Source organism: Astyanax mexicanus, chromosome 14, assembly GCF_023375975.1.
Source record: "Astyanax mexicanus isolate ESR-SI-001 chromosome 14, AstMex3_surface, whole genome shotgun sequence".
Lineage (NCBI taxonomy): Eukaryota > Metazoa > Chordata > Actinopteri > Characiformes > Acestrorhamphidae > Astyanax > Astyanax mexicanus.
In genome coordinates this window covers 17299291-17322519 of record NC_064421.1, presented here as the reverse complement: position 1 = coordinate 17322519, position 23229 = coordinate 17299291, and the positions used below count along the sequence as shown (strand labels likewise).

General features: G+C 40.3%; 2 protein-coding genes across 4 annotated transcripts in view; one reads left to right on the top strand and one right to left on the bottom strand.

The window, feature by feature from the left end:
* The first annotated feature begins 757 nt into the window (after positions 1-757).
* si:ch73-340m8.2 (tyrosine-protein kinase SRK3) lies at positions 758-14922 on the top strand. Its single transcript, XM_015606535.3, has 9 exons — positions 758-1182; positions 1781-1902; positions 7053-7219; positions 7329-7488; positions 11335-11487; positions 11589-11644; positions 11881-12034; positions 12131-12262; positions 13473-14922. Exons 1-9 carry the CDS (start codon positions 914-916, stop codon positions 13664-13666), a joined length of 1407 nt encoding a protein of 468 aa, XP_015462021.3. The 5' UTR covers positions 758-913; the 3' UTR covers positions 13667-14922.
* rp1l1a (rp1 like 1a) overlaps positions 14764-23229 on the bottom strand; it is a 21337-nt gene continuing 12871 nt past the window's right edge. For all 3 annotated transcript variants that reach the window (XM_022673029.2, XM_007252034.4, XM_007252033.4), the window contains exon 4: positions 14764-22863. In XM_022673029.2, the coding sequence (XP_022528750.2) occupies positions 15569-22863 (7295 nt within the window). In that variant the 3' untranslated portion in view covers positions 14764-15568. The remainder of the gene's footprint in view (positions 22864-23229) is intronic.

Sequence of the window (23229 nt, the reverse complement as noted above, 5' to 3'; positions counted from 1 at the left end):
CAAAATTTACAGTGTTTTACCGTCGCGAATCTTTCATTAATTAAGTTTATGCTCAATCAATTTTAAGCAAACTGTCAAATTTAAATAAACATACAGTAATGTGCTGTGTGTTTTGGACACCTGTGGAAATGTTTAGCAAAGAAAAAAAATCTTATCTGTGAAGTAAGTGTTTATTAGCTCAGTAAAACACTAGCATTACAATAAATACAAACAGCAATAAAGTTTAATAGAGTTATTTCTAACTCTTGGTAAATCAGGTGAGCTGCTGACGGAACTGAACAGGTACACATGCTGGCTAAGGAGCATCCAGGAGAAATCTGGAACTACACTTTGTTTTTTTTGCTTGGCTCACAGGATATAACATACTTAGTTAAAATGAGAATTCCTTGTTATGTTTTTCTGTATGTATGTTTATTTGCATTTGTTCAAATTACATGTGGTGTTTATTTCAGGCAAAACACTCATATTGCTGAGATAAATGGATTAGTGTAATTTGCTTTTGCACAAAACTGTTTATATATGTTTCAGTGTGTGAGTTTAGATGTGTTTAGAAAATCATAATTTTCTGTAATAAAAGAAAATGACAAAATTACAAAAAAAAATATTTTAAATGACGTGCTTCCTGCTTCCATACATTTGTAGAATTTGAAGCATGTATAGACTTTCCCACTAAAATAAAAATAAATACTCTTTTGCTGTTTGCAAATTGATAGTTAGTTCCTTGTATGTAAGAAACTTGTGAAGAGAGAAAAAAAACAACAACAAAAAAAACAAAAGACTGCTTCCTCAAGCTAGTGGGAGCTTTCACAAACCAGTTTTGCAAGTCTGACCACGCTGTATCTAGACATCCCAGTCAGGTTTGTCATCATTTTATAATTGCTGGCATGGTGATCTCAGGTACCTGTTGTGGAAAATGGGCAACTGTGGCTGCTCTTGCTGTAAATGTTGCTGTTGGCTGTGCTGTAAAGAAGAACCAAAGCAACACAAGCCTATACGAGTGACTTCCCTCTACGATTACCGCTGCCGTACCCTGAGAGACCTGAAGCTCAACAAAGGAGATATACTTGAAGTGATTGAAGAAAACCAGCACTGGCTTTATGTAAGGAAATGCTCAGTGAAGAATCAGGAAGGCTACGTACCCAAAGTCTTGGTGAAACCTGTGGACAGTTTGGAGGCAAAGGTGTAAGTGTTTAACATTGTTCACACTCTTTTATAAAATACTCCTGCTACTATAATTCAGTAACCAAAATGTCAAGATTTATTTTTTTCAGTACAGTACTCTTACTCTGTAAAAAAATCTAACTTAACAACAACTTTGAATAGTTGTTTTTATAAAGTTAATTGAGAAAAAAGCTTTAACCCCCTAGGACATGGCGTGGGAAAACACAGTAATTCATGCAGTATACATTATTCCGTACCAACCAGAAGCAAGTATGTAGGTTTTGTTGTTCTTAAAGTGAGCAATTGAGGTGAAAGTTTAATCGTGTAAATGGAATGCCACTGGACATGATTACTGAATGTAGCTATTCTTTGGTATACAGCTTTAAGAAGCTGTAAACATTTGCATTCAGCGAGTGGTGCAGGAGGTATGAGCTTACCTGTCTGGTTTCTCAAGTTAGTCCGCTGTTGACAACATTGGCTGTATTTAGCTTCTGACAGAAAGAACTATGCCATTCAATGGCCCTGAGATGAGCCGGCTGACTGTCTTTGTCAGCCCCTGAGCATGTACGTATCTTGTCTAATGTAATAGGACATAACACAACACTCATTCTATTCATAGATGGTATTTTGAAAACGTCACAAAACGCATTGAGGCCAAGAGATGTCTTCTGAGACCAGAAAACAACGAGGGAGCATATCTTGTGTGGAGAAGTGCAGAGAATCATTTTTTCTACCTGTCAGGTAATCTTGTTTCCCCATCATAAACACTCATTGTCGAATAAATAGTAGCAAAAATGGTTGCACCCAGAAGCAAGTATTTGATTGAAATATTACTCTGAGGAAAAATAAAGGTACCAGGACTATGAATTAATTAAAATGCTTAATTAAAATATTTATTGAGCTAAACATACAAAAGCAGGGTGTAACATGTGAAATGCAATACGCCAGACATCTTAGCACAGAGCTGTAATAACTCCACCCATGCAGCTTGAATATTCACACTATTGATACCGCTTCCAATAGTGTCCCACACATTTTCAATAGTAATTAAGATAACACTTTTTATAATGTCATCTCTATAAGAGTCTATAAACATACTCATAACACATTATAATGCATTATATACATGGCTATACATATTTATAAAAATTTATAACCCATCATAGCCATGTTTACTATGCATTATGAGTTGTGATCATGATACCAAGAAATGCAGAATGGCTTGCAGAATGCATTATGACTAAAAAGCTTCCAACTTACAAATACACCCTGTATAATACTCTAAATATATGTTTAACCACTTGAATATAATATTAATTATAGTCACTTCTAATGTATTATAACAGGTCTTTGTGCGCTCCAAGTAAAGTAAGAGACTTTTATTGTGGGACTGGATTATTAATGATAGACATATAAGATTTTAACATATGTGTAACGCGAGGTGAGACGGGAGGCGGACGTTTAAACGGGTAAGACATGACTTTTAATAAATAACAAATAAACAAATAAACAAACAAGGGAATAACGAATAAATATATGTACATAAACAAACAGCCAAAACAAACAAAGAGCTAAACTAAACAGACAAGTACAAAACAGGGCTAGGGATATATATACAGGGAATAATACGTAAATATATACAAGATACACAAAGGAAACAAACAGGAACCCAACGTGACTAGAATATAAACAAGAGCGAGAAACTACAAACAACCAAAGAACGAGAACTAGAGCAATAACGTAAACGTGGCGAGACAGACAACAGGGGAAGGTGCAAAGACCGACAGCAAACATAGATTAACAAGTACTATTTATACTAAACATGAAACACAGAACACCTGGGAAGGGGCGGAGTTACAAATTAGACACACGTAATGGAAAAGTACAAGAGAAACACACTAGGAAACGGGGAAGACACCAGAAAACATAGCGAGGGCGTAACAGAAGCCCCTCCCTAAACGCGCAGCTCCCGAGGCGCGTAAAAACGAACCCCGGGGGCCGGCGGCGGGGAGAGGCCGGGAAACACAAGAGACGGGACCTGAGACTTAACATGGGGCAGAACTGGAGACTGAACTGAAGACTGGACAGGAGACTGGACAAAGAAAGGAGACTGAACCGGGGACGTGACTGGAGACTGGACATTGGGCGAGACACGAGACTGGACGGGGAACTGGACAGGGGACGATGACTGGACGTGAGACATGACAGGTGACTGGACAGGACTAGACATGGGAACGGGAACCAAAACATTGACAGGAACAGACACGAAGACGGTGACAGGAACAGGTACACAGAAACCAGACAAGACAGGAACAGGAACATAGACCGACACAGGAACCATAACGGGGAGCGACATGGGGACCAGAAAGACCTGGGGATGCCCAGGACTGGCTAAAGTCATAGGGGTAGTTCGTGGAGCCAGCCTGGGCAAAGTTCTTGGGCTGGGGTCCGGGGGCCTTGGGGCAGACCTGGGCACACGAGGCTTGGGGCAAAACTTAGTCCTGGGCGCCGGGACTGGCATGGGTGTGGTGACGGGCCTCGCTGGCGACGCGACGGCTTGGGCAGCAGCAGCTGGAGGCGCGGCGACTCGGGCAGCAGGAGCTGGTGGCGGTGCGGCGTCTCTGGCAGCAGGAGCTGGCGGTGCGGCGACTCGGGCAGCAGGAGCTGGCGGTGCGGCATCTTGGGCAGCTGGAGCTGGCGGCACGGCGACTCGGGCAGCAGGAGCTGGCGGTGCGGCGACTCGGGCAGTAGACACTGGCGGTGCGGCATCTCGGGCAGCAGGAGCTGACGGCGCGGTGACTTGAGCAGCTGGGGCTGGCGGCGTGGTCGGCGCTGGAGCGGTAGGCACCGCTGACACAGGGTCATGGACGGTGGGCACTGCTGGCTTCGGCACATGGGCAGTGGACACCGCTGGCACAGGAACATGGACGGTGGGCACTGCTGGCTTTGGCACATGGGCAGTGGACACCGCTGGCACAGGAACATGGACGGTGGGCACTGCTGGCTTTGGCACATGGGCAGTGGACACCGCTGGCACAGGAACATGGACGGTGGGCACCGCTGGCATCGGCACATGGGCGGTGGGCACCGCTGGCACAGGAACATGGACGGTGTCTGGCACCGCTGATATCGTAGCATGGACGGTGGGCACCGCTGGTACAGGAACATAGGCGGTGGGCACCGCTGGCATCGTAGCAGGAGCGGTGGGCACCGCTGGCATCGTAGCATGGGCGGTGGGCACCGCTGGCACAGGAACATTGGCGGTGGGCACCGCTGGCATCGTAGCATGGGCGGTGGGCACCGCTGGCACAGGAACATTGGCGGTGGGCACCGCTGGCACAGGAACATTGGCGGTGGCGGGCACCGCTGGCACAGGAACATTGGCGGTGGCGGGCACCGCTGGCACAGGAACATTGGCGGTGGCGGGCACCGCTGGCACAGGAACATTGGCGGTGGCGGGCACCGCTGACACAGGAACACTCACATGAACAGACTTGGACCCTTGGGCTGTAGGTGTCTGTGTGACGACTCGGGCTGCTGAAGACTGCACGGAGACTTGACCTAATTTCACCGCAGCGTATTCAGGTTCCGGGGTGGCAGTGGCAGTACAGTGTAGCGCCGTTGTCATGGGAACCCCGGAGCGAAGATCTGCTGCCGCTACGGGTGACTGGAAGCGCTGCTCGGCGGTCGCCGTGGAAGCTGGGTCTGCAGCCGTAGAAGATGCGAGCACCGAAGCAGCCAGAGAAACTTGACCCGTGGAATCAGGAGATGCTAACTGCGTTAGCCGCGTAGCCGTGGGAATGCCTGGAGCTGCAGCCGCTGGAGATGCTAACTGCGTTAGCCGCGTAGCCGTGGAGAAGCCTCGAGCTGCAGCCGCCGGAGGAGCTAGCTGGTTAGCCTCAGAAGCTAGCTGCGGAGCCGACGAGGTGGAGCGCGCCCTGGGAGGCGGGTGGAGGATAGCCTCCGCAAGCGGCGGCAAGCGGGCTCTCGTCGGAGGGTAGAACTCGTCCTCCGAACTGGACGCGGCTGCGAGGAGGTCCACGTAATCCCAGAAATAGTCCTCACAGTCCGCGTCTCTGCCCGCCTTGCCTACCTCGCGGTTCGGAGCGAGGCCGATGGCCCCAACCGTTAGCCCCCCCCCCAAGAAAATCCTCCGATTTTTGGGACCTCTTAGAACGCCCAGCCCGAGGCCTTCTCCGGCCTCGAGGCCTCGGATTTTCCTGCGCCGAGGTCCCAAAGGGGGCATGACGGATGGCCAGCCCGGATCCAACCCAAGGGTTTCCCGAATAAACGTCCATGGCGGTCGGTCTTTCTGTAACGCGAGGTGAGACGGGAGGCGGACGTTTAAACGGGTAAGACATGACTTTTAATAAATAACAAATAAACAAATAAACAAACAAGGGAATAACGAATAAATATATGTACATAAACAAACAGCCAAAACAAACAAAGAGCTAAACTAAACAGACAAGTACAAAACAGGGCTAGGGATATATATACAGGGAATAATACGTAAATATATACAAGATACACAAAGGAAACAAACAGGAACCCAACGTGACTAGAATATAAACAAGAGCGAGAAACTACAAACAACCAAAGAACGAGAACTAGAGCAATAACGTAAACGTGGCGAGACAGACAACAGGGGAAGGTGCAAAGACCGACAGCAAACATAGATTAACAAGTACTATTTATACTAAACATGAAACACAGAACACCTGGGAAGGGGCGGAGTTACAAATTAGACACACGTAATGGAAAAGTACAAGAGAAACACACTAGGAAACGGGGAAGACACCAGAAAACATAGCGAGGGCGTAACAATATGCGTAATAAACATGGTTATAATGGGTTCTGCATTTTCATAAATATTTATAGCCATGATTATATTGCCTTATAAATGCATTATAATATGCTATGAATGTGTTTATAGAGTCTAATAGAAATTTCATTCATAGAAAGTGTTACTATAAGTAAATCCATCAGTAAAAGTGCACCATAATATGCATTCAGAAAGGCTATGGTCAGTGGTTGCAGCACCTTTATCAAAATAAGTGTCTGTAACCAAGACCAAACATGATCGTAAAAAATTGTAATTGAAGATGACCCACTGTCAAGTTGATCCCTGACAGTCTCGTATTGAAGCAATATGTGAAATTTGTTTTTTATTTCCAAAAAAGTCAATATACAACTCTGGAAAAAAATTAAGAGACCATTTCTCTGATTTTGCTATTTATAGGTATATATTTGAGTAAAATCAACATTCTTGTTTTATTCTATAAACTATGGATAACATTTCTCCCAAATTCCAAATAAAAATATTGTAATTTAGAGTTTTTTTGCAGAAAATGATAAATGGCTGAAATAACAAAAAAGATGCCGAGCTTTCAGACCTCAAATAATGCAAAGAAAACAAGTTTATATTCATAGCAATGTAAAAATTCAGAAATGAATATTTGGTGGAAATTCCCTGGTTTTTATTCACAGTTGTTCTCCTCCACCAGTCTTGTGGCTTGTGATAATCCATTGTCCTCTTGATTATATTTCAGAGGTTTTTAATATATTATATACAGCTCTGGAAAACAATAAGTGACCACTTAAAATGATGAGTTTCTTCAAATTTACCAAATATAAAACCTCTGAAATATAATCAAGAGGACGATGGATGATCATGAAATTAAGGGACGCACACCAAATATATAGATCATTTTCATTTCTGAAAGGTGGCAACCCTAGGCACAACCAAATGTCATTCTTGTCTGTTGATTCCTTCTGGGTGAACTTTTTTTGACAATGAGTGTATAAATAAGAAAACCGGCACACAACTCTGTATCTTCTAAGAAAAAAAGATCACAATGTCAAACTCTATTCATTTTTATTAATTTCAGTAAAGGATGGGCCATATGTAAGGCACTACAGGATTAAAGAGGGAGAAGCTGGTAAGCTGTTTTTCCTTGTCAGTCAGAAAACATTCCCGACTGTGAGTGACTTAGTGGAACACTATTCCAAGAATCAGGATGGGCTCTGTACACAGCTTAACGCTCCTTGTGTTATGGTAAGTATCCTAATAACTCTGGTACATAACTCTATTAAAGTGTCCAGTGTGTCCTGCATGTCCAGCATGATTACACTGAGCTCCCTTCGCATTTTTATTGACCTCCTAGCTGGATCAACCATCCCTTCCCACCCTATCATATGATGCAGAGTGGGAAGTGGACAGAAGCTCTCTGGCCAAAGTGGAGAAGCTTGGCAGCGGGGAATTTGCTGAAGTGTGGCATGGAGTGTGGAACAAAAACATAGATGTAGCCATTAAAGAATTTCGAGGTAATCTGTTACAAGATTAACACAGATGTGTTGAAATTTAAAGGTGCCACAGAATGCAGTTCAGTAGTTTAAGTTGTTGTAGCATAGCATAGTGTCCCATAACACATCAAGGCTTATTTTTTAGCAGTGTAACAACAACATTGTAACTCATTTTTTGCAATTATTCCTAAATCTAACCAGAGAGTGTATCTGCCCTCTAGCATAATTAGCTAAGTTTCCTGTCCCATGCTTCTGTCAGAAAACAACATGTTCTCACACACTGGCCATTGTGTTTTATTGTGTCACTGTTTTGACTAGATGTAACACAGCTTTCACATATGAGCCGGTTTTACTAAATCTGTGCCAATTGAATTCTGAGACTGTAGAAGGTCAGTGAAACATTAATCAGTTTACTTTTCTGAGCATTTGAGGCAAAATTTTAAAATAGAAAATTAGGCAAAAAACTTATGTTTTTCCAATTTCTTAATTTTTTACTTCTTCCCCCACAATGTGAATTTAGAAAAAAAAAAAAAACGTATGATTTAAATATATCATCGGATTTTTGTTTAAAAAAATAAGAAATACAATTTTTTTACTATCTCAAATAAAAAAATAATGAAGAAATACATTTTCAAGTATTACACCCAATGTGCCATTTTTAATTTTTTGCACCAAATAGTCAGGAATTTGGATGATAACTGAAATGTTACAACGACCACAGAGGGCGTTGTTTCACAATTGTCACAAGCTCATTTCAACAGAAAACCTGATTTAAACTACACATGTATCAAACAAGAACACATTTTCCAAGAACAGTTAAAGTTTCTGGATGTGTTTTTGCTCTGCCCTAAAAACAGAGGATGCATCAGTTGGTGATTTGCCCATGATAATAAATAGAAAAAAAAATAGAGCATTTACAGTAAATTCAGTGCTAAAGCGATGACAAAAGACACTGGTTAGACATACTATTGCTAGAGGAATTCTTGAATTCTTAAATAAATGATGCATTTGGTTCTGCTTTTAAAAATCATGTAAGAAATTGGTAATCGAGTTTTCAATCACACCGGTAGTTCATTTAAAACAAACAATAATAGTTTATTCTGTTACGGCATGATGCTTATCTAAACTGGTTAGCTTTGGACACTAGTGACTTTAACTTGAAATGCAAATGTACTGTGGTATATGTAGTATAGTAATAATCTACTGTAAATCCACAGCATATCACGACAAGTGTCCTCTATTCTTGCAGGTGCATTTTTGCAAGGTAATGTGTCAAGTATGGTTTTTCCCCAGGACCACAAGTGCATTCTCCACATTCTTGGTATGAGGAAATACCCACTGCTAATGAATGTACATACAGTCATTCCTGTAAACAAACACAGCTGCACGTGTAGGACCTGTAAAAGTAATTCTCACGCTTCCGACTGGAAATTTTTTGTTCCACCTTCAATGGTGCAGGAAGCAGAATGCAACTGTGGTGCTTTTTAAATCATTGTATCAATGCCATTTATTCCAATTTTCAGGTATCCAAATGCTAGTATATTATATTAATCATACTATACTATTTTACTTTTGCTCACTAAAACAAAATACTGAAAGGTATATCAATGTTCATTGGTCCAAATCGAACTACATGTTTCATGGACTTCACAGACAAAAGACAAAATGAAATCAAGGGTACTAAAAACCTGTTTGCTCGCTCTTCCCCTTATAAAAAGTTTTGGTCTTCAGAGATTATACATTGTACAGAGTTCTGTACATAAGTATCATTGCATATGTTTGACAAATTCCTGACAAAAACTAGAGTAATACAATTAGAAACTGTGTGATTTCTGTAATACATATAATTCTTCCACAAAATATAAAACCTATACAACATTCAGGTCCTTATAAAACATCACACGTCCAGTTATTAGTGATTACACTTTAATTTCATATATTTCAGCCGTCCAGTGAACCTCATGTTCATATTGACACGTAGTCCTATTGATTTACAGCTTTACTGGCTACAAAACAATAGGATACAATGTTCGTCAGAAACATTAGCGTGTTAAACAATTGAATTATTAGCTGAAATTAGTGTTGCTTAGTTAATTCAATAGCATTATAGTATTTATCTGCAACTCTATTATTAATATTGCTAATACTGCGGCTGTTTTAAACGGACAGATACCTTAAACAGCACTGTGTTATCTGCCTGACTCTGGGGACTTTTTCTAAGTGCGTGTTGTTGTTTATATTAATGGATAGGGTTGTAGGCGGCAAAGATGGCTGTGTTCCAAAAAGCATGTCTGTTTAAAACCACGCGCCCTATAGGTCTCAAGCTCTATAACTCAAGCTCTATAATACATGTTCAGGTCACAAGAAAGTGTACTTTAAGGGGCAGTGCAGGGTGTAGGGGTGATTTGGGACAAGACTGTAAGAGCCAATATATAAAGTGCACCATATACTGAGAAACGGAAACGTGACAGAAAAGTAGTAGCTTCAATAACGCTGATTACTGAAGATTTAGTTTCAGGTTTAAAAACATGTTCTCGTTTATTACACATGTCAGACAGACACGTCAGACTCAACAACAATCCTAGAGTCCACCTCACCCAGAGACCGAGACAAGATTTATGGTCTGTGACTAACTGTCACATTTTGGACAAGTTTTGAGCATCAGTCTAGCTGCTCTCTCTCTCTGCTCCTCCCAAAGCAGCTCCTAGCCCCGGAAACTGTCAACCAATCAAATGAAAAAGATATATCAACAGAAATTAGTGAATTAAAATGTGTGAGCACAAATAAACTATTGTACAAACAAAAATCTACTTAAAAAAATCTTTAAAATAAAAATTTTATTTAAATAACAGAAAAATTGGAGCTACATAATATTTTATGTTAACCCTTTAAGACCCTGTGTCAATTAAAATGGATATCATGTCGGTTTTTTTATGTTTTGCTGCACAGAACACTAACTGAGATCTGTTGTCCAGCAGTGTCTTATTTTGTGTGCATTACAGACAGAAAACAGCATTTATATATTTCCATAACTGGAACATAATTCAGGTGTAAAAGGTAATCCAAACGAATAATTATGAAATTTGAAGGGGACATGAAAGGCAGCAATCATTCTGTGTGAAATGAGTCTATATAATCATATATATTGTATGAGTTACTGTATGAGTTACTGTATGACAATTCACTGTTGGAATTGTCTGTTTAATTTCTGCTGTCAAGCGAGAGCTCCTAAACGAAATTTTGTTGTTTTCTTTTAAGCAATGACAATAAATCAATCCTGAAATGGATTCTGAAATTCTTTATGCCCCTCCAGCATACCCCTGATCTGCTCTAGAGGGTCTTCAGGATTCAGACTTTAGCTGTACATGTGAAAATCTGCATCAGCGATGGGTCTTACCTAATTTAATATAATTATAATTGCTCATTGTATATGATAAATCATATTGAATTATCATGTATAAAATTTAAAGGTGATGCAAAGCTGGTTGAAGAAATTTTGACCCTACATCATCTCCATCGATGTGGTAGTACCTTACCCTCATTTTGAATTCCAAAGAAAAAGAAAAATCATTGAGGACTGCAGTGTTTAGGAAACTTTGGCACAGAGTCAATTATTCTGAAAAACAGGCTATAAGGTCACAATTCAATGGTCACAGATTACAATTTTTGCTTGTTTGCTTTGAACAAAGAAAAAACAGTGTTAGTTTGACGTTTGTGGCACTCAATTCTCAACTTTGCTAAGATATACACATATTTACCACTCTGTGGCACCTTTAAATAAAACATTAGTGCATCCACACAAGTGAACTAAATCATTATGATAATACTGTATGCCTGGCATGTCAATCACTTTTGACCTTCTTACAGTCATTAGCCCTGAGATCCAGACAGAGATAAAGATCATGAAAGAGTATAAACATGAACGGCTGCTGAAGCTGTACGGAGTGTGCACAGTCAGCGAGCCCTTCTGTCTCATCACAGAGCTCATGAAAAATGGGAGTTTGAAGAAATACCTCATCAGTAAGTGCAGCAACACTGTTTCAGTTGACATTTCCAACAAAATTAAATCCAAATGTACACTTTTAAGTAAATAAATAACACTGTTTTCCATCGTCTTTCAGGCCACAGGGAGAGGAAAGATATTGCATTTTCCCTCATGATTGATTTTGCAGTGCAGGTACATTGGTCTGATTACAATTACAGTGATTAGTATAGCATAAGGGCTAACACATTTGCCCCCCACATGGCAGTTTGATTCATCTACCTCAATCTGTAAAATTAATCATTTATAAGTGTCTTTAGATATAAATGTCATTTGGGATGGGATTAGCTTTGTTACAATTTAAACTCTTAACTTTAGGTCTTACTGTCCTTCCTGGTATCTTTCCTGTTTCTCTGCATTATCATCACCAGGTGACAGAAGGGATGGCATACCTGGAGAGCAAGAACATAGTTCACCGAGACCTGAGAGCTGATAACATCCTACTGACTGACATGCAGTTTTGCAAGATAGCAGATTTTGGACTCGCTGACTTTACTTTGCCAGGAGACCGGGAAAGTACATTTGGTAAGGAGTCTAAGCAGAACTACATTATCATTACATCCTACAAGCATTATTATATCCTAAAAAATAACAGTATTGATGCCAATGTTCTTTAAACAGCTGTAAAAGTTCCTATAAAATGGATGGCACCAGAAATTTTTGACAATCAGGTGTACACCAGCAAGTGTGATGTCTGGTCTTTCGGGATCCTCCTGACTGAAATTGTCACCTACGGAAATGACCCATACCCAGGTAATCAGACTAAAACTATATAAAAAACTAAACTACAAAAAAATGTCATTATTAAAATACTGTGCCTTTTGGTCCTGAAAGCTTAATTAATTAATTAGACTATTCATATATATATATATATTTCAGACTATAGAGAAATCATATGTTCCCAACTTAGTCACTTTCTTATGTTTGCTTGCATACATACGTCCATAATTTCCTTGTTTTGCTTCAAATGTTTTTCAAAAATAATTTTAATTACCTTGATATTTTATCACACCAGGGTGGACAGTTTACATTTTTGTGTGGAGACATTATGATAAACGTTATTGTAATGTTATTAATTGCTGAACATGCAATTTAACTTTAACCCTTTGATGCGCAACATGGGTCAAAAGTGAGTTTTAATTTTCTATATCTTTGCAATAAATTTATTTAATCATTCAGAATTAAAGGTATTTCTTTAGGAACATCTTATTTTATTATTTACTTTCTTACTTTTTGAATAAAACGGCTTTTGCATCATTACCCCTGTCAAAAATGACCCGCATTCATTTTCTGTGGCTGAGGGCTTCTATGATTATTTTAACGCTAAATTAATTTTAAAGAATATTTAAATTCAGAATTTAAGGCATTTTTAATTAACTTGTTTTTGATCATCAAACATTTTTATTTATTTTTATCTTTTTACTTTCTGAATGAAAACTCTTTGTGTATTAACCTACACATCTGATGTACAACAAGTGTCAAAAATGACCTGCATTCATTTGCTATGCTAATTCATGTACGTTAAGTCATTTTTGACCCATGTTGCGCATTAGAGGGGATTTGCATATGTTGCTCATCAAAGGGTTAAACAGTATGATGGTCATGATTCTAAGATGACAGAGCAGGCCGGGAATTCTTGGACATGTAAAAATAACTTGATTGTTTTTTTTTTAAAGCAATTATTATTCAAATAAATTATTAATAACATTTTTGAAAATGTAAGAAAATACACAAAAGCTAATTACATACTAGAGTAAGCTAGTATTTCTCTTTACGTGTAATAATGTGTTCATTCAATATAAATCTTAAAAAAATATATTGTTAAACTGTGTTTAATTTAAATGACTATGCTCTGGACTCAAAATGCATATTATGCTGATACTGCCCCCGAATTTAAGATTTAAAGCACCAGTGAATTCAATGTTTTTATGCCCTCTTTACTTTTCTTTTTTTCTGAATGCAGATAAAGACAAATTAGCCTGCATTCAAGCCATTAGGAGAGGATACAGGATGGAGCAGCCACAAGCCTGTCCTTCATCACTGTACGAGATCATGAAGCTCTGCTGGAGAACCGACCCTGATGAGAGACCTGGGTTTACAGTGCTTCAGGAGAAGTTAATGGGTCTTGTTTCAGAACCCATCTCTGAACTGGAGTAGGACTTTGCCGTTGTGGAGATAAGCTGAGATATTTTAGACTCTTATCTACGAAACCAAGTGAATGAAGAAGCCAACTGACTGTATTTCCTTAATACGCAGAATTGCAACCATCAAAAAATCTAATTCAGATGCAGTGTATTCATCAAAACAAATGAAGGAACAACTTGTTCTGGAAAGGCCATCATACAGCTGTATTGGTGTCAACAAGGGAGCCTAATGCAGATTTACTGGAATCGCTACTCCAGCCTGAGAACTGAAAGACTTTTACTTGGACTGTGGCTGTGCTCTCATTTAAAATGCATACGAATGCTCACTAATTTTACTGGGTGATTATTCTAAAGTGAACAAAGAGCTGTTACTGATCTGGTTAAACAATTTGTAACCAGCAGCTGTACAAAAGCAAGTCAAAAACTATGCTTGAATTTTTTTTCACTGCTCTTGGAAAATCACAGTGTGTAACACAGATAACACAGAATGTTACAAGAATGTTTAGCAGTGTTTTGTTCCAAAAGGTTTAGCCTGTAACATTACAGAAATAATATTTACCCCTATAACAAGAAGAGCCAGGTAGTATACATAACAGAGATAAAAGAGAGGTGGTGACATGTTGTGAAAACTTGTCATGGATATATGAACAAGATAAATTAGGAGGAGGGTCTTCTGACATGTTTCTTCTTTCATAATGTTATTATTTTATACCTCCACTAATGCAGAGCTCAGGCTGCAGGTCTGGAGTTGGGAAACGCAGCTTTAGACAGTTAAATAATACCTGTCCCAGATTGAGACCAATGCGAGTCAGCTTTAATCCTTTCTCCCAGCTAAAGATACTCCTTACAGAGGCAATGGGATTAGCATGACGCAAGTACTATTTCAGTTACTGGCCGCAAAGGAACTGTGCCATGCGTCTGTTCTTGTCTACACACACCAAAACATACTATATATATGTATATATATACATATATATATATATATATATATATATATATATATATATAGACACGACACAGAAGTTCAAATTACGTTTTCTGCTTCGGTTCAATCAAAGTGAAATTACAATATTAGTGAATGTTGAGATTTTAGTAAATGTACAATAAGAGTAACAACATAAATATTTTATTAAATATACAGTAGAATAACAACATTTCTACAAACGTTGGCCATGTGCTTTACGTACCATGCATTAAATGTTCGAGGTTTGAAATGCAGTACCCAGCCAGCCAGTTAGCAGCATCAGAAAAAAAAAACTACAGCAATCAATGAATAGCGCAGCATGAAATGTCTTGGTTAAGTATCCAGGTGAGAGCAAGTGACTTTCTCTCCCTTCACTCTTTTCACTGATTTGCTGTGAACCTTCAACATTATTATTCTAACAAGGAAGTCTAGGGCTGGGTATTAGCAACAACATTAGCATTCATCATTCATGTACATAATTACATATCTCAAGATTCAGTTCAGGTAAATAACTGTATACATTTTAAAGATCCTGAGATTTTGTTTATGTTCGTTTGCTGTTGTCAGTGAAACGAACTCTGTAAAGGAAACTATGAAATGCAGTATAACAGTATACACAGTATATCCTATGATATGTGTATGATCTGTAGTAGAGTATTAATCGATTTAATTTCTACCAAATGTGATTTGTTGCTGTTAATACATTTCTTTTAATCTGTTTTCAATAAAATGTTATTATTTGTAATAAATAACTTGACTATGTACTGCATACGTATTATAATATTATCCATATAATATTACAATATACAGTCGTGTAAGGGAGTAAAATACGTGTTTCTGTGTTTCAGAGTCTCTTAGGTGTTATCTTGGTCACTAAAGAGATATCCAGTAGTATCAATAAAGTGCTTAAAGTGAAGGCTAAATGTCAAAATGTTTATGTATATATGAGATTTAAAACTCTAAATCATCCACTTTTACATCGCTGTCTTTCGGCCTTCGTTGCTTGTTGGCTCTTGCTGGAGATCTGTTCCTTCTCTTTGGTGAAACTTGCCATTCAATGACCTCATTCTCTACTTCCTCTTTGTTCACACGCCTACTAGACACTCTCCGCCTCTCTGTGAAAGGAGACTGCTTGGTAATCACAACTATGCTGTCATCTTGACTCTCTGAACTTTGCATAAAACTACAAATATCCTTTAGCTTTTTTCGAACTTTCTGCTCTGAGGCATTTTCCATTGATCCTGGTTGGGATTCAATTGAGGTTTTTGTTAGTTGTTTAGTCAGTCTATGACCAGAGTCTTCATCAGATGCTTGTTCTGATGCAATGTCCTCAATGCCATCAGTATTTAAGTGCCCAGAAGAGCCATCTTTTACTGATCCATCCTCTTTCTCAGTATTGTTGTCTGGGTCTTCTTTTTGGTTCTCTTCTTCATCAGTACTTTTGGCTTTGGGATCGTTTTCTTCAGTCCCACAATCCTCCACTTCCGCTTGCTCAACATTCTCCTCTTCAGTCTTTCCCTGATTCTCATCTGTGTCATCCTTAGCATCATCTTCGGCTTGAGTAGAGGCATCCTGGTTTCCATCACCCTCATCATCCTCAATGGGATCAAATGTCTCACACTCATTGTTATTTGTGGTAGAATCAACTTCATCTACTTCCTCAACCTCTGCAGTTTCAGCCACATCATTTGTACTAGGCTCAGCCTCTACTGCATTTTCAGTTTCTCCTGATTCTGCTTCTCCTTCATCTCCATCTTCATTCTTTTCACTTTCTTCTGCTCCTTCTGTTTTATCTTCATTCATTTCTTCCGCATCTTCCTCAACTGCTGCTTCTGCTTCTTCTGCAGTTTCCTCCTCTTTTGGTGTTTCTTGCTCTTCTGCTTCTGCAGCTTCTTCCTCCTGAACATTCCTCTCTTCCTCAGTTATATCCTCTTCCTTTGCTGCCTCTTGATCTTCTGCATTTTCTGCCTCTTCAGCAGCATTATCTGCTTCCTCCTCTTTGTCATCTGTGCCCTGTTCTTCCTGATCATTATCCTCTTCTTCCTCTTGTGGTTCCGTTTCTCCATTTACCTCATCTTCTGCTGCACCTTTCTCCACCTCAGCTTCTCCATCTTCTACAGCTTGCCCTTCTGAGTTCTCCTCTTCTGCTATATTCCCATCATCAGCAGTCTCTTCTCCCTCAGGCTCTTTATCATCATCCGTCTGTTTTTTTCCATCATTGTGGATTTCTGATTCCTCATGAACCACATCCAAATTGTTGTGCTCCTGAAGCTCCCTGCAGCTCGGCTCTTCTAGCTTTGACTTTGTGGCAGGAGGATCCTTCTTCGTTTGCAAGATTTTCCTTAAATCAAACTCCTTCATGACTGGAGCCAAGCTCAGAGCTTCTCCTCGCTGGACTGCTCGAGATTCCATCTTCTTCTTCATGCATGCTTCACACGGGCAGTACTCGTCATCACTGCGCTGATCACTCACATCAGTACCTGAGGCAGTGTTCATGTCTTCACTTCCTGATAAGGATTTATTCTTCATCACTTTTAGGCGTCTTCGCCGCTGCTCAGTTTGGACAGTAGACTCTCTGGACAGAGTATTCCTAGGTGGTCTTGGTGCCCTACCTGCTCGACTTTGGATTTTTTGGAGCTCTCGATTTATACTGGATTGTATCCTTTTTTGTACCTCATCTTTGAGTTCACTGATCATTTTATCGAGCATTTCATTGTCATCTAAATCCCATTTCACTTTAAACTCGGCCATGGCTTTTGCATAGTGTGACATAAACTGCTTTTCTAGTTTCTTTAACAAGCTAAGTACCCAAACTGGGTCAGGGTCTAGGGAAACTCTCCTAGTTAATATACCTTTCTGAGTGGATGAAGATGTTCCCACATTCTCTGGTGGATCGCTTTCTTTTTCAACAGCTGATTTCAAATCATTCTTATCATTCCCAGAGCTCTTGTTGGAGAATTCTGCTTGGTCTGTTTCTTTTTGATCATCAGTAATTTCAATAACCTCTTCTGTGGCTTGAAGGACTTCTATTTCATCTATTTGCTGTTCTGGACTTTCATCCAGTTTCTCTTCTTCTGGACTGCTCCGCACTCTCTCAGCAATGTCTGGAGTTCGAGGATCTGAAGGAACGGGTGAAGGCTCTGAACTTTCTGGTGTGTCACATGGAGGGTCATCATCTTCACCCTCAGCCTTTAAAGCCTCTTGTTCAATAACAGGAGCTTCTGCTGCTAAATCCGGTGCTGATTTTTCAAGCCCACCATTTAAGCTGCCTTTGCCAGATACAACAGAGCCACTGCTTACATCGACACCTGATGAAGACCTTGGGTTAAATTCATCTTCTGCAGAACAATTACCAGCTTTCTTGCTTTTATGCTTGTCTTGCCCACTTTCATTGGGCTCACAGATCCACAGTGATTGCAGGATGCCTATTATTTCATTGTATTTCTCATTGTTGCCATTCTTGGGATCCGAGTCAATCAACTGCAGATCAGCAAGACAGTCTAGTAGTCCTTTGGCTGATGTGCTTAATTTTCTGCCGTATACTGGTGAGACTTCTGGTAAACTGTTGCATCTGTCCAGTTTCGGACTCAAGAGAACCTTCATGACCTGCACTGATGAGTGACAGCGCCTTGGTAAATCTAATTCTTTTATTCTCTTGTTTAATTTTAGAGGACTTGAAGGTTCACTACTGGTGGCAACAGCTTCAGATCTTACTGCATCCGTCTCATTTATTGCCTCTGTTACATTACAGGTGTCAGGGTTGCACTCTTTATCTGGACTGTCAACTGCAGCCTCCTCTATTTCTTCAGATTCTTTCATTTCAGTTACATTTTCAGACATTTCTTCTGTTTCCTTTTGTAGGTCTTCTTCTTCTTTCTCTTCAATTGTGCTGCTTATCTGAGAGGCTGCTTCATGTTCTTTATAATGCTTATCAAATTCATCTTCCAATTCATACATAGGCCCCTCAGTTGGTATGTTTTTAAGCCAGTCGTTTATAACCTCTGCAGGAGATGCACTAGGTAAGCTAGATAGCATCAGTTCTAAACCCTGATCCTGATTGCTTTTGGTCTCGGATGAGGTGCTTGTTTTCCTTTGTTGGTTAGATGAGCTTCTCATTTCACATTTACTGCCGATATTCATATCTTCTTCAAGGTCACAGTTTTTGTTTGATGTGATTGTTCCTGATTCTCTACTAACTGGCCTTGCATTGCCAACCTTTTCCCTTAACAGAGCTGCTGCTGATAGAGTGTGAGATAAAACGCTGTCACTTGAAGAATCTAAATGTATTACTGGCATCACTTTTTTGTTAGCCGATTTGGTTTTATGCACTGGATCTGGATAGTTTTGTGTTGTATTTTCTTCATTCTTGTCAATTCTGTTGTCAGATTTGGATGTTTTAAGAGACTTGACACTGCTAGCAGTACTGATACAATCAGAAGCGACTTTGCTTTCTTTTATTTTAAGGTTTGACAAGGAAATATTCTTAATTATTGCAGTTTCCTTGTCTTTAGTTTGGGTCTTTCCAGTGGGTGTAACTTTTCCTGAGGCTACTTTACTTTGGCTACATTTGGAAGAACTTACAGATATGGTTGAAACTTTGTCTAGCTGACTGTCACTGTTACTGTTTTTAATAACGACTTGTGGTGTAACTTTGCTTCTTTTGACGGTTAAATTGTTTTCACTAGGCTGTGAAGCCTTGCAGGTTGATTTACTGCATGAGTTTTTGTCTGACAAAGCAGAGGGTGCCCTATGATTGCCATCATTTAACCTACAATTTGCTGTGCTTTCTGCCTTTGATTTAGTCGATGCCACACTTTCAGGCTTTCCGGTTGAAGCAGGTGAGATCGATCTTTTATCATTCTTGCACAGATTTTGTGTAATGGCAGACTTCTTGGAATTTTTGGAAACTGCAGAACTCATAGATGTGGCTGTTTTGGGCCTCTCCTTCTCAGGTTCCACTACTTCTGAACTGTTAGCATTATCATCCTGAGCTGGTACAGGTGTAGATCTTTCTCCTGGACTTTTATTCTCCTCTGGGATTTGGGACATGTTGCTTTCTGCTCTTTCATTGAGGTCTTCGGATTTTGCCTCCTCTCCAAGTCCAAGAGAGACTGTTGATACTGGACTTAATGGCTCGTCTGACAGGGGACATGGAGAGGGAGCGGGAGATCTGACAGCCTTATTTGAAGGAATCTTTGAGTCAGAATCTTTTAAATTACTCTTAGAGGGGCATTGGCAATTACTGTTGGACTTTGTTGATTTTGAAGATGCTCTAGAATTCACAGATAGTCCACTTGGTGCCCTATCATTATTTTCATTGGTAATGGGTGACTTTGATGTGTTTGGTGATGGAGCCCTTTTGTTCTTCTTAGGGGAGGGAGACCTCACTGTTAAAGTATTTTGTACATCTTTAGTGTCTTTTGTTTCTTGTACTGTGGGCTTCAATTCTGACTTTGATTTTGAAGTTCTCTCAGAGCATGCATCTGATTTCACTGAAACTTTAGATTTCTTGGACAGAGCAGACAGAGCACTAGTTGGCCTCTCTGAATCTAAAGTGTCTTCTTGACTCTTCTCATTTTCTATAACTGGACTGGTAGCATTGTTATCTTGTGAGGTAGCTGCAGTGTCTGCTATAATACTGTCGGATTTGTGAGACCTTTGCTCATCATGTTCAGACATTGCACTAGGTATTCTAGGTGTATCTTCAGACTCCACATCAGAAGCTTGGGTAGCTTTGTTCTGTGCTTCACTTAATTTTGAGGATTCTGCATTTTTCTGCACTAATTGCAAATTCCTTGAAGAGGCGTTTGACTTCATTGACTTTTTGGAGGAGTTTGACATTGAACTAGCTGTTCTTTCCTTTGTGGTTGTTCCTGGATCTTGATCAAAGTCTTTTTTTACTGGTACTGGTGAAACATTTTTCTCCACTGTGTCATTCTGAGATTTGGCAGACTTCCCTGATGCGTTCATAACACTGGTATGCTTGGAGGAGGAATTAGATTTCAGTGACATGGCACTATTCACTCTTGGTTCTTGAACTATCTCTAGTTCTGGTTCCGGTTCTGGTTCTTGTTCGTGGCTTGCTGGTGCAGTCGATACAGGACTCTCTCTTCCTTCTGACTCTTTGTCCTGGTTATTATATGCAGGTGTAATTGTTCTTTCAGCAATAGAACAGCGTGATTTTTGAGAGGACCTGCATTTAGATGATCTGTTTGACTTCCCTGACATTGGGCTGATTGCTCTCTCGTCTTGGTTAATTTCCTCAGGTTTAGGACTGTCCAGTGCTGAGGTGGCGGATTCTTCATCAGGTACAGCACTATTTGTCTTTGACTTTGCAGATGCGTTAGACTTCACGGACATGGCACTTTTGGTTCTTTCTTTTATATCCTCTCCTACGTCGTCTTCAGAAATCATGGAATCAACAGCAGATGCCCGACCACATGCAGTCCGGTTTGATTTATTTGACTGTTTGGAAGTGGCAGAAGTATTAGATAAAGCAGACAGTGCACTTTCAGAGCGACCCTGTTTGACCTCCTCTTCCTCTTCTGGTTTATTTTGGGCAGGTTCACTATTCTCAAATACATTTGGTGCAGGAGATGTTCCTGGTGTACACTTGTGTGATCTTTCAGATTTGGATGACTTTGCAGATGCCTCAGACCTGTGCGACTTGGATGATCGGCCCCCAACTGACTTAACTTCAACGTCTTTGTCAGCTTCCTGAGCTTGTATGTCCTGAGAGTTTTCTGATACCCTTGATATTTCACATCCAGCACAGCAAGGGCATGCAGTGGAATTTCCAGATTTTCCTGAGACACCAGAGTTTGCTGACATGGCACTTTTACATTTATGCTTGCTGTCTCTCCCATCGTTACATTCTACCTGATCACCATTCAACACATCTGATTCTGCTGCCCTGGAGGAACTTGTCCGTGCTCTGGATTTATTTGACACTGTGCTACCCTCTGGCACTGGAGTCGGAATTTTGTCTTCCAAACCACTCTGCACACAAGATGCTGCTGATCCTGGTGTTGTTGCGCCACACTGGCAGGAGGGAGACCTTGAGGACACTTTTGACACTGATGATCTGGCACTGTCTGGGGTTTGACTCACACTTCTGTACTTCTTGTGCTTTGGTGAATGAGCAGAGCAGCTAGAGACTTTACTGGGTGGTCTGGGGGACAAATGGAAATTTTGCGAAGCTTCACTGCCACAGCAGTGGACACAGGCAAATTGTTTTTCTTGTTCAAGGCTGTTACTCGGAGACCAATCAGATGCTCTCGATGCACTTGGAGGAAGATCATCATAATCATCATCTTGGTCCTCCTTCAGCGACTCAAGCACTTTGGAGGAATTGCTGACAGCTGAAATTGGACGATCCTCTGTTACTATTGGGATTTCAAAACTACCAAGATCATTTATACTACTATGATGACATATATTTAGCATATTAGACTTGCACGTGTCTTCGTTGGGTCTCTTACTCTTTAATTTAGTGGCAGTGCCTGAGATCTCACTGTGGCTGCAGCAGCGACTAATTGAACAATATTCAACCCTCGTGTCTCCTTCCTCAACGGTCTGCTGAAAACACGAGGCCTTCTCCACCACATGCTCAGTGTACTCCTCGCTGGACCTGGAGATGGTACGAACGCTGTCCACAGATGCCTTTTTGTGCAGGATTTTGTGAGATGATCCACTAGAACTACATGAATTCCTGGCTCCATTGACTCCACTGTCCTTGTGCATGGGATTTTTCCAAATGTCGTACTCCTGGCAGTGGTTGCAGCAGTTCTGACAGTGTGAATCTTCCAGATGTTTTTGACGGGGCTTTGGAGCACATCCCTCCTCAGCCTCACATGCAGAGTTGGACTCTGGGTCAGAGTATTCAGCTTTGCCTTGAAGATAATGAGCATCTCCGTCCTTCACAGAACTACTCGCATTTGATGTTGTTGCAGACTTCTTGATCTCAGTGGACCACTGAAGAGTCTCGTCATTAACTAGCCGGAAGCGAACTTTCATCTCCACAGACAGGCTGCCATCTTTGTTAACGAGTACTCTTTTTTCAATGTCGTCGTTCAGTATGACATCTTTCGTGTAAGGACAGGTACTGACACAACCCATCTGGCCTGGTGTCATGCATAATCCATTGGGGTATGACTTTTCTGAGGACAGGGAAAACCTTGTAGATCTGTTACTGGAATCGGATCTTGGGTGGATGATGCTTTTCTTGGTCTCAAGTCCAAAGTTCACTGTAAAAAAATATATATAAAATGATAAATAATTGTGAAATATATATTTAATACACACACTGACAGCTCTGCCATGTCCCTGGCACCTTTTTACCCCTTTCAGACCCTGTGTCCATTATGTTTTTTTCTTTAGTTTCTTTATGTTTTGTTGCACATAACACTGATTGAGACTTGTTATCCATCAGCAGCTTAGCACTGTACACTGCATGTGAAAACACTAAAGTAAAACATGGCAGCCCTTCAGCCAACATTTTAATAATGTTATGAGTTTATTTAAAAATAAGTTAATCTTATTTAAAAATGAAAGGAGCTTTACATATAATTTCATCCAGGTACTTGACACTAGACTACCAATAAGCATTAACA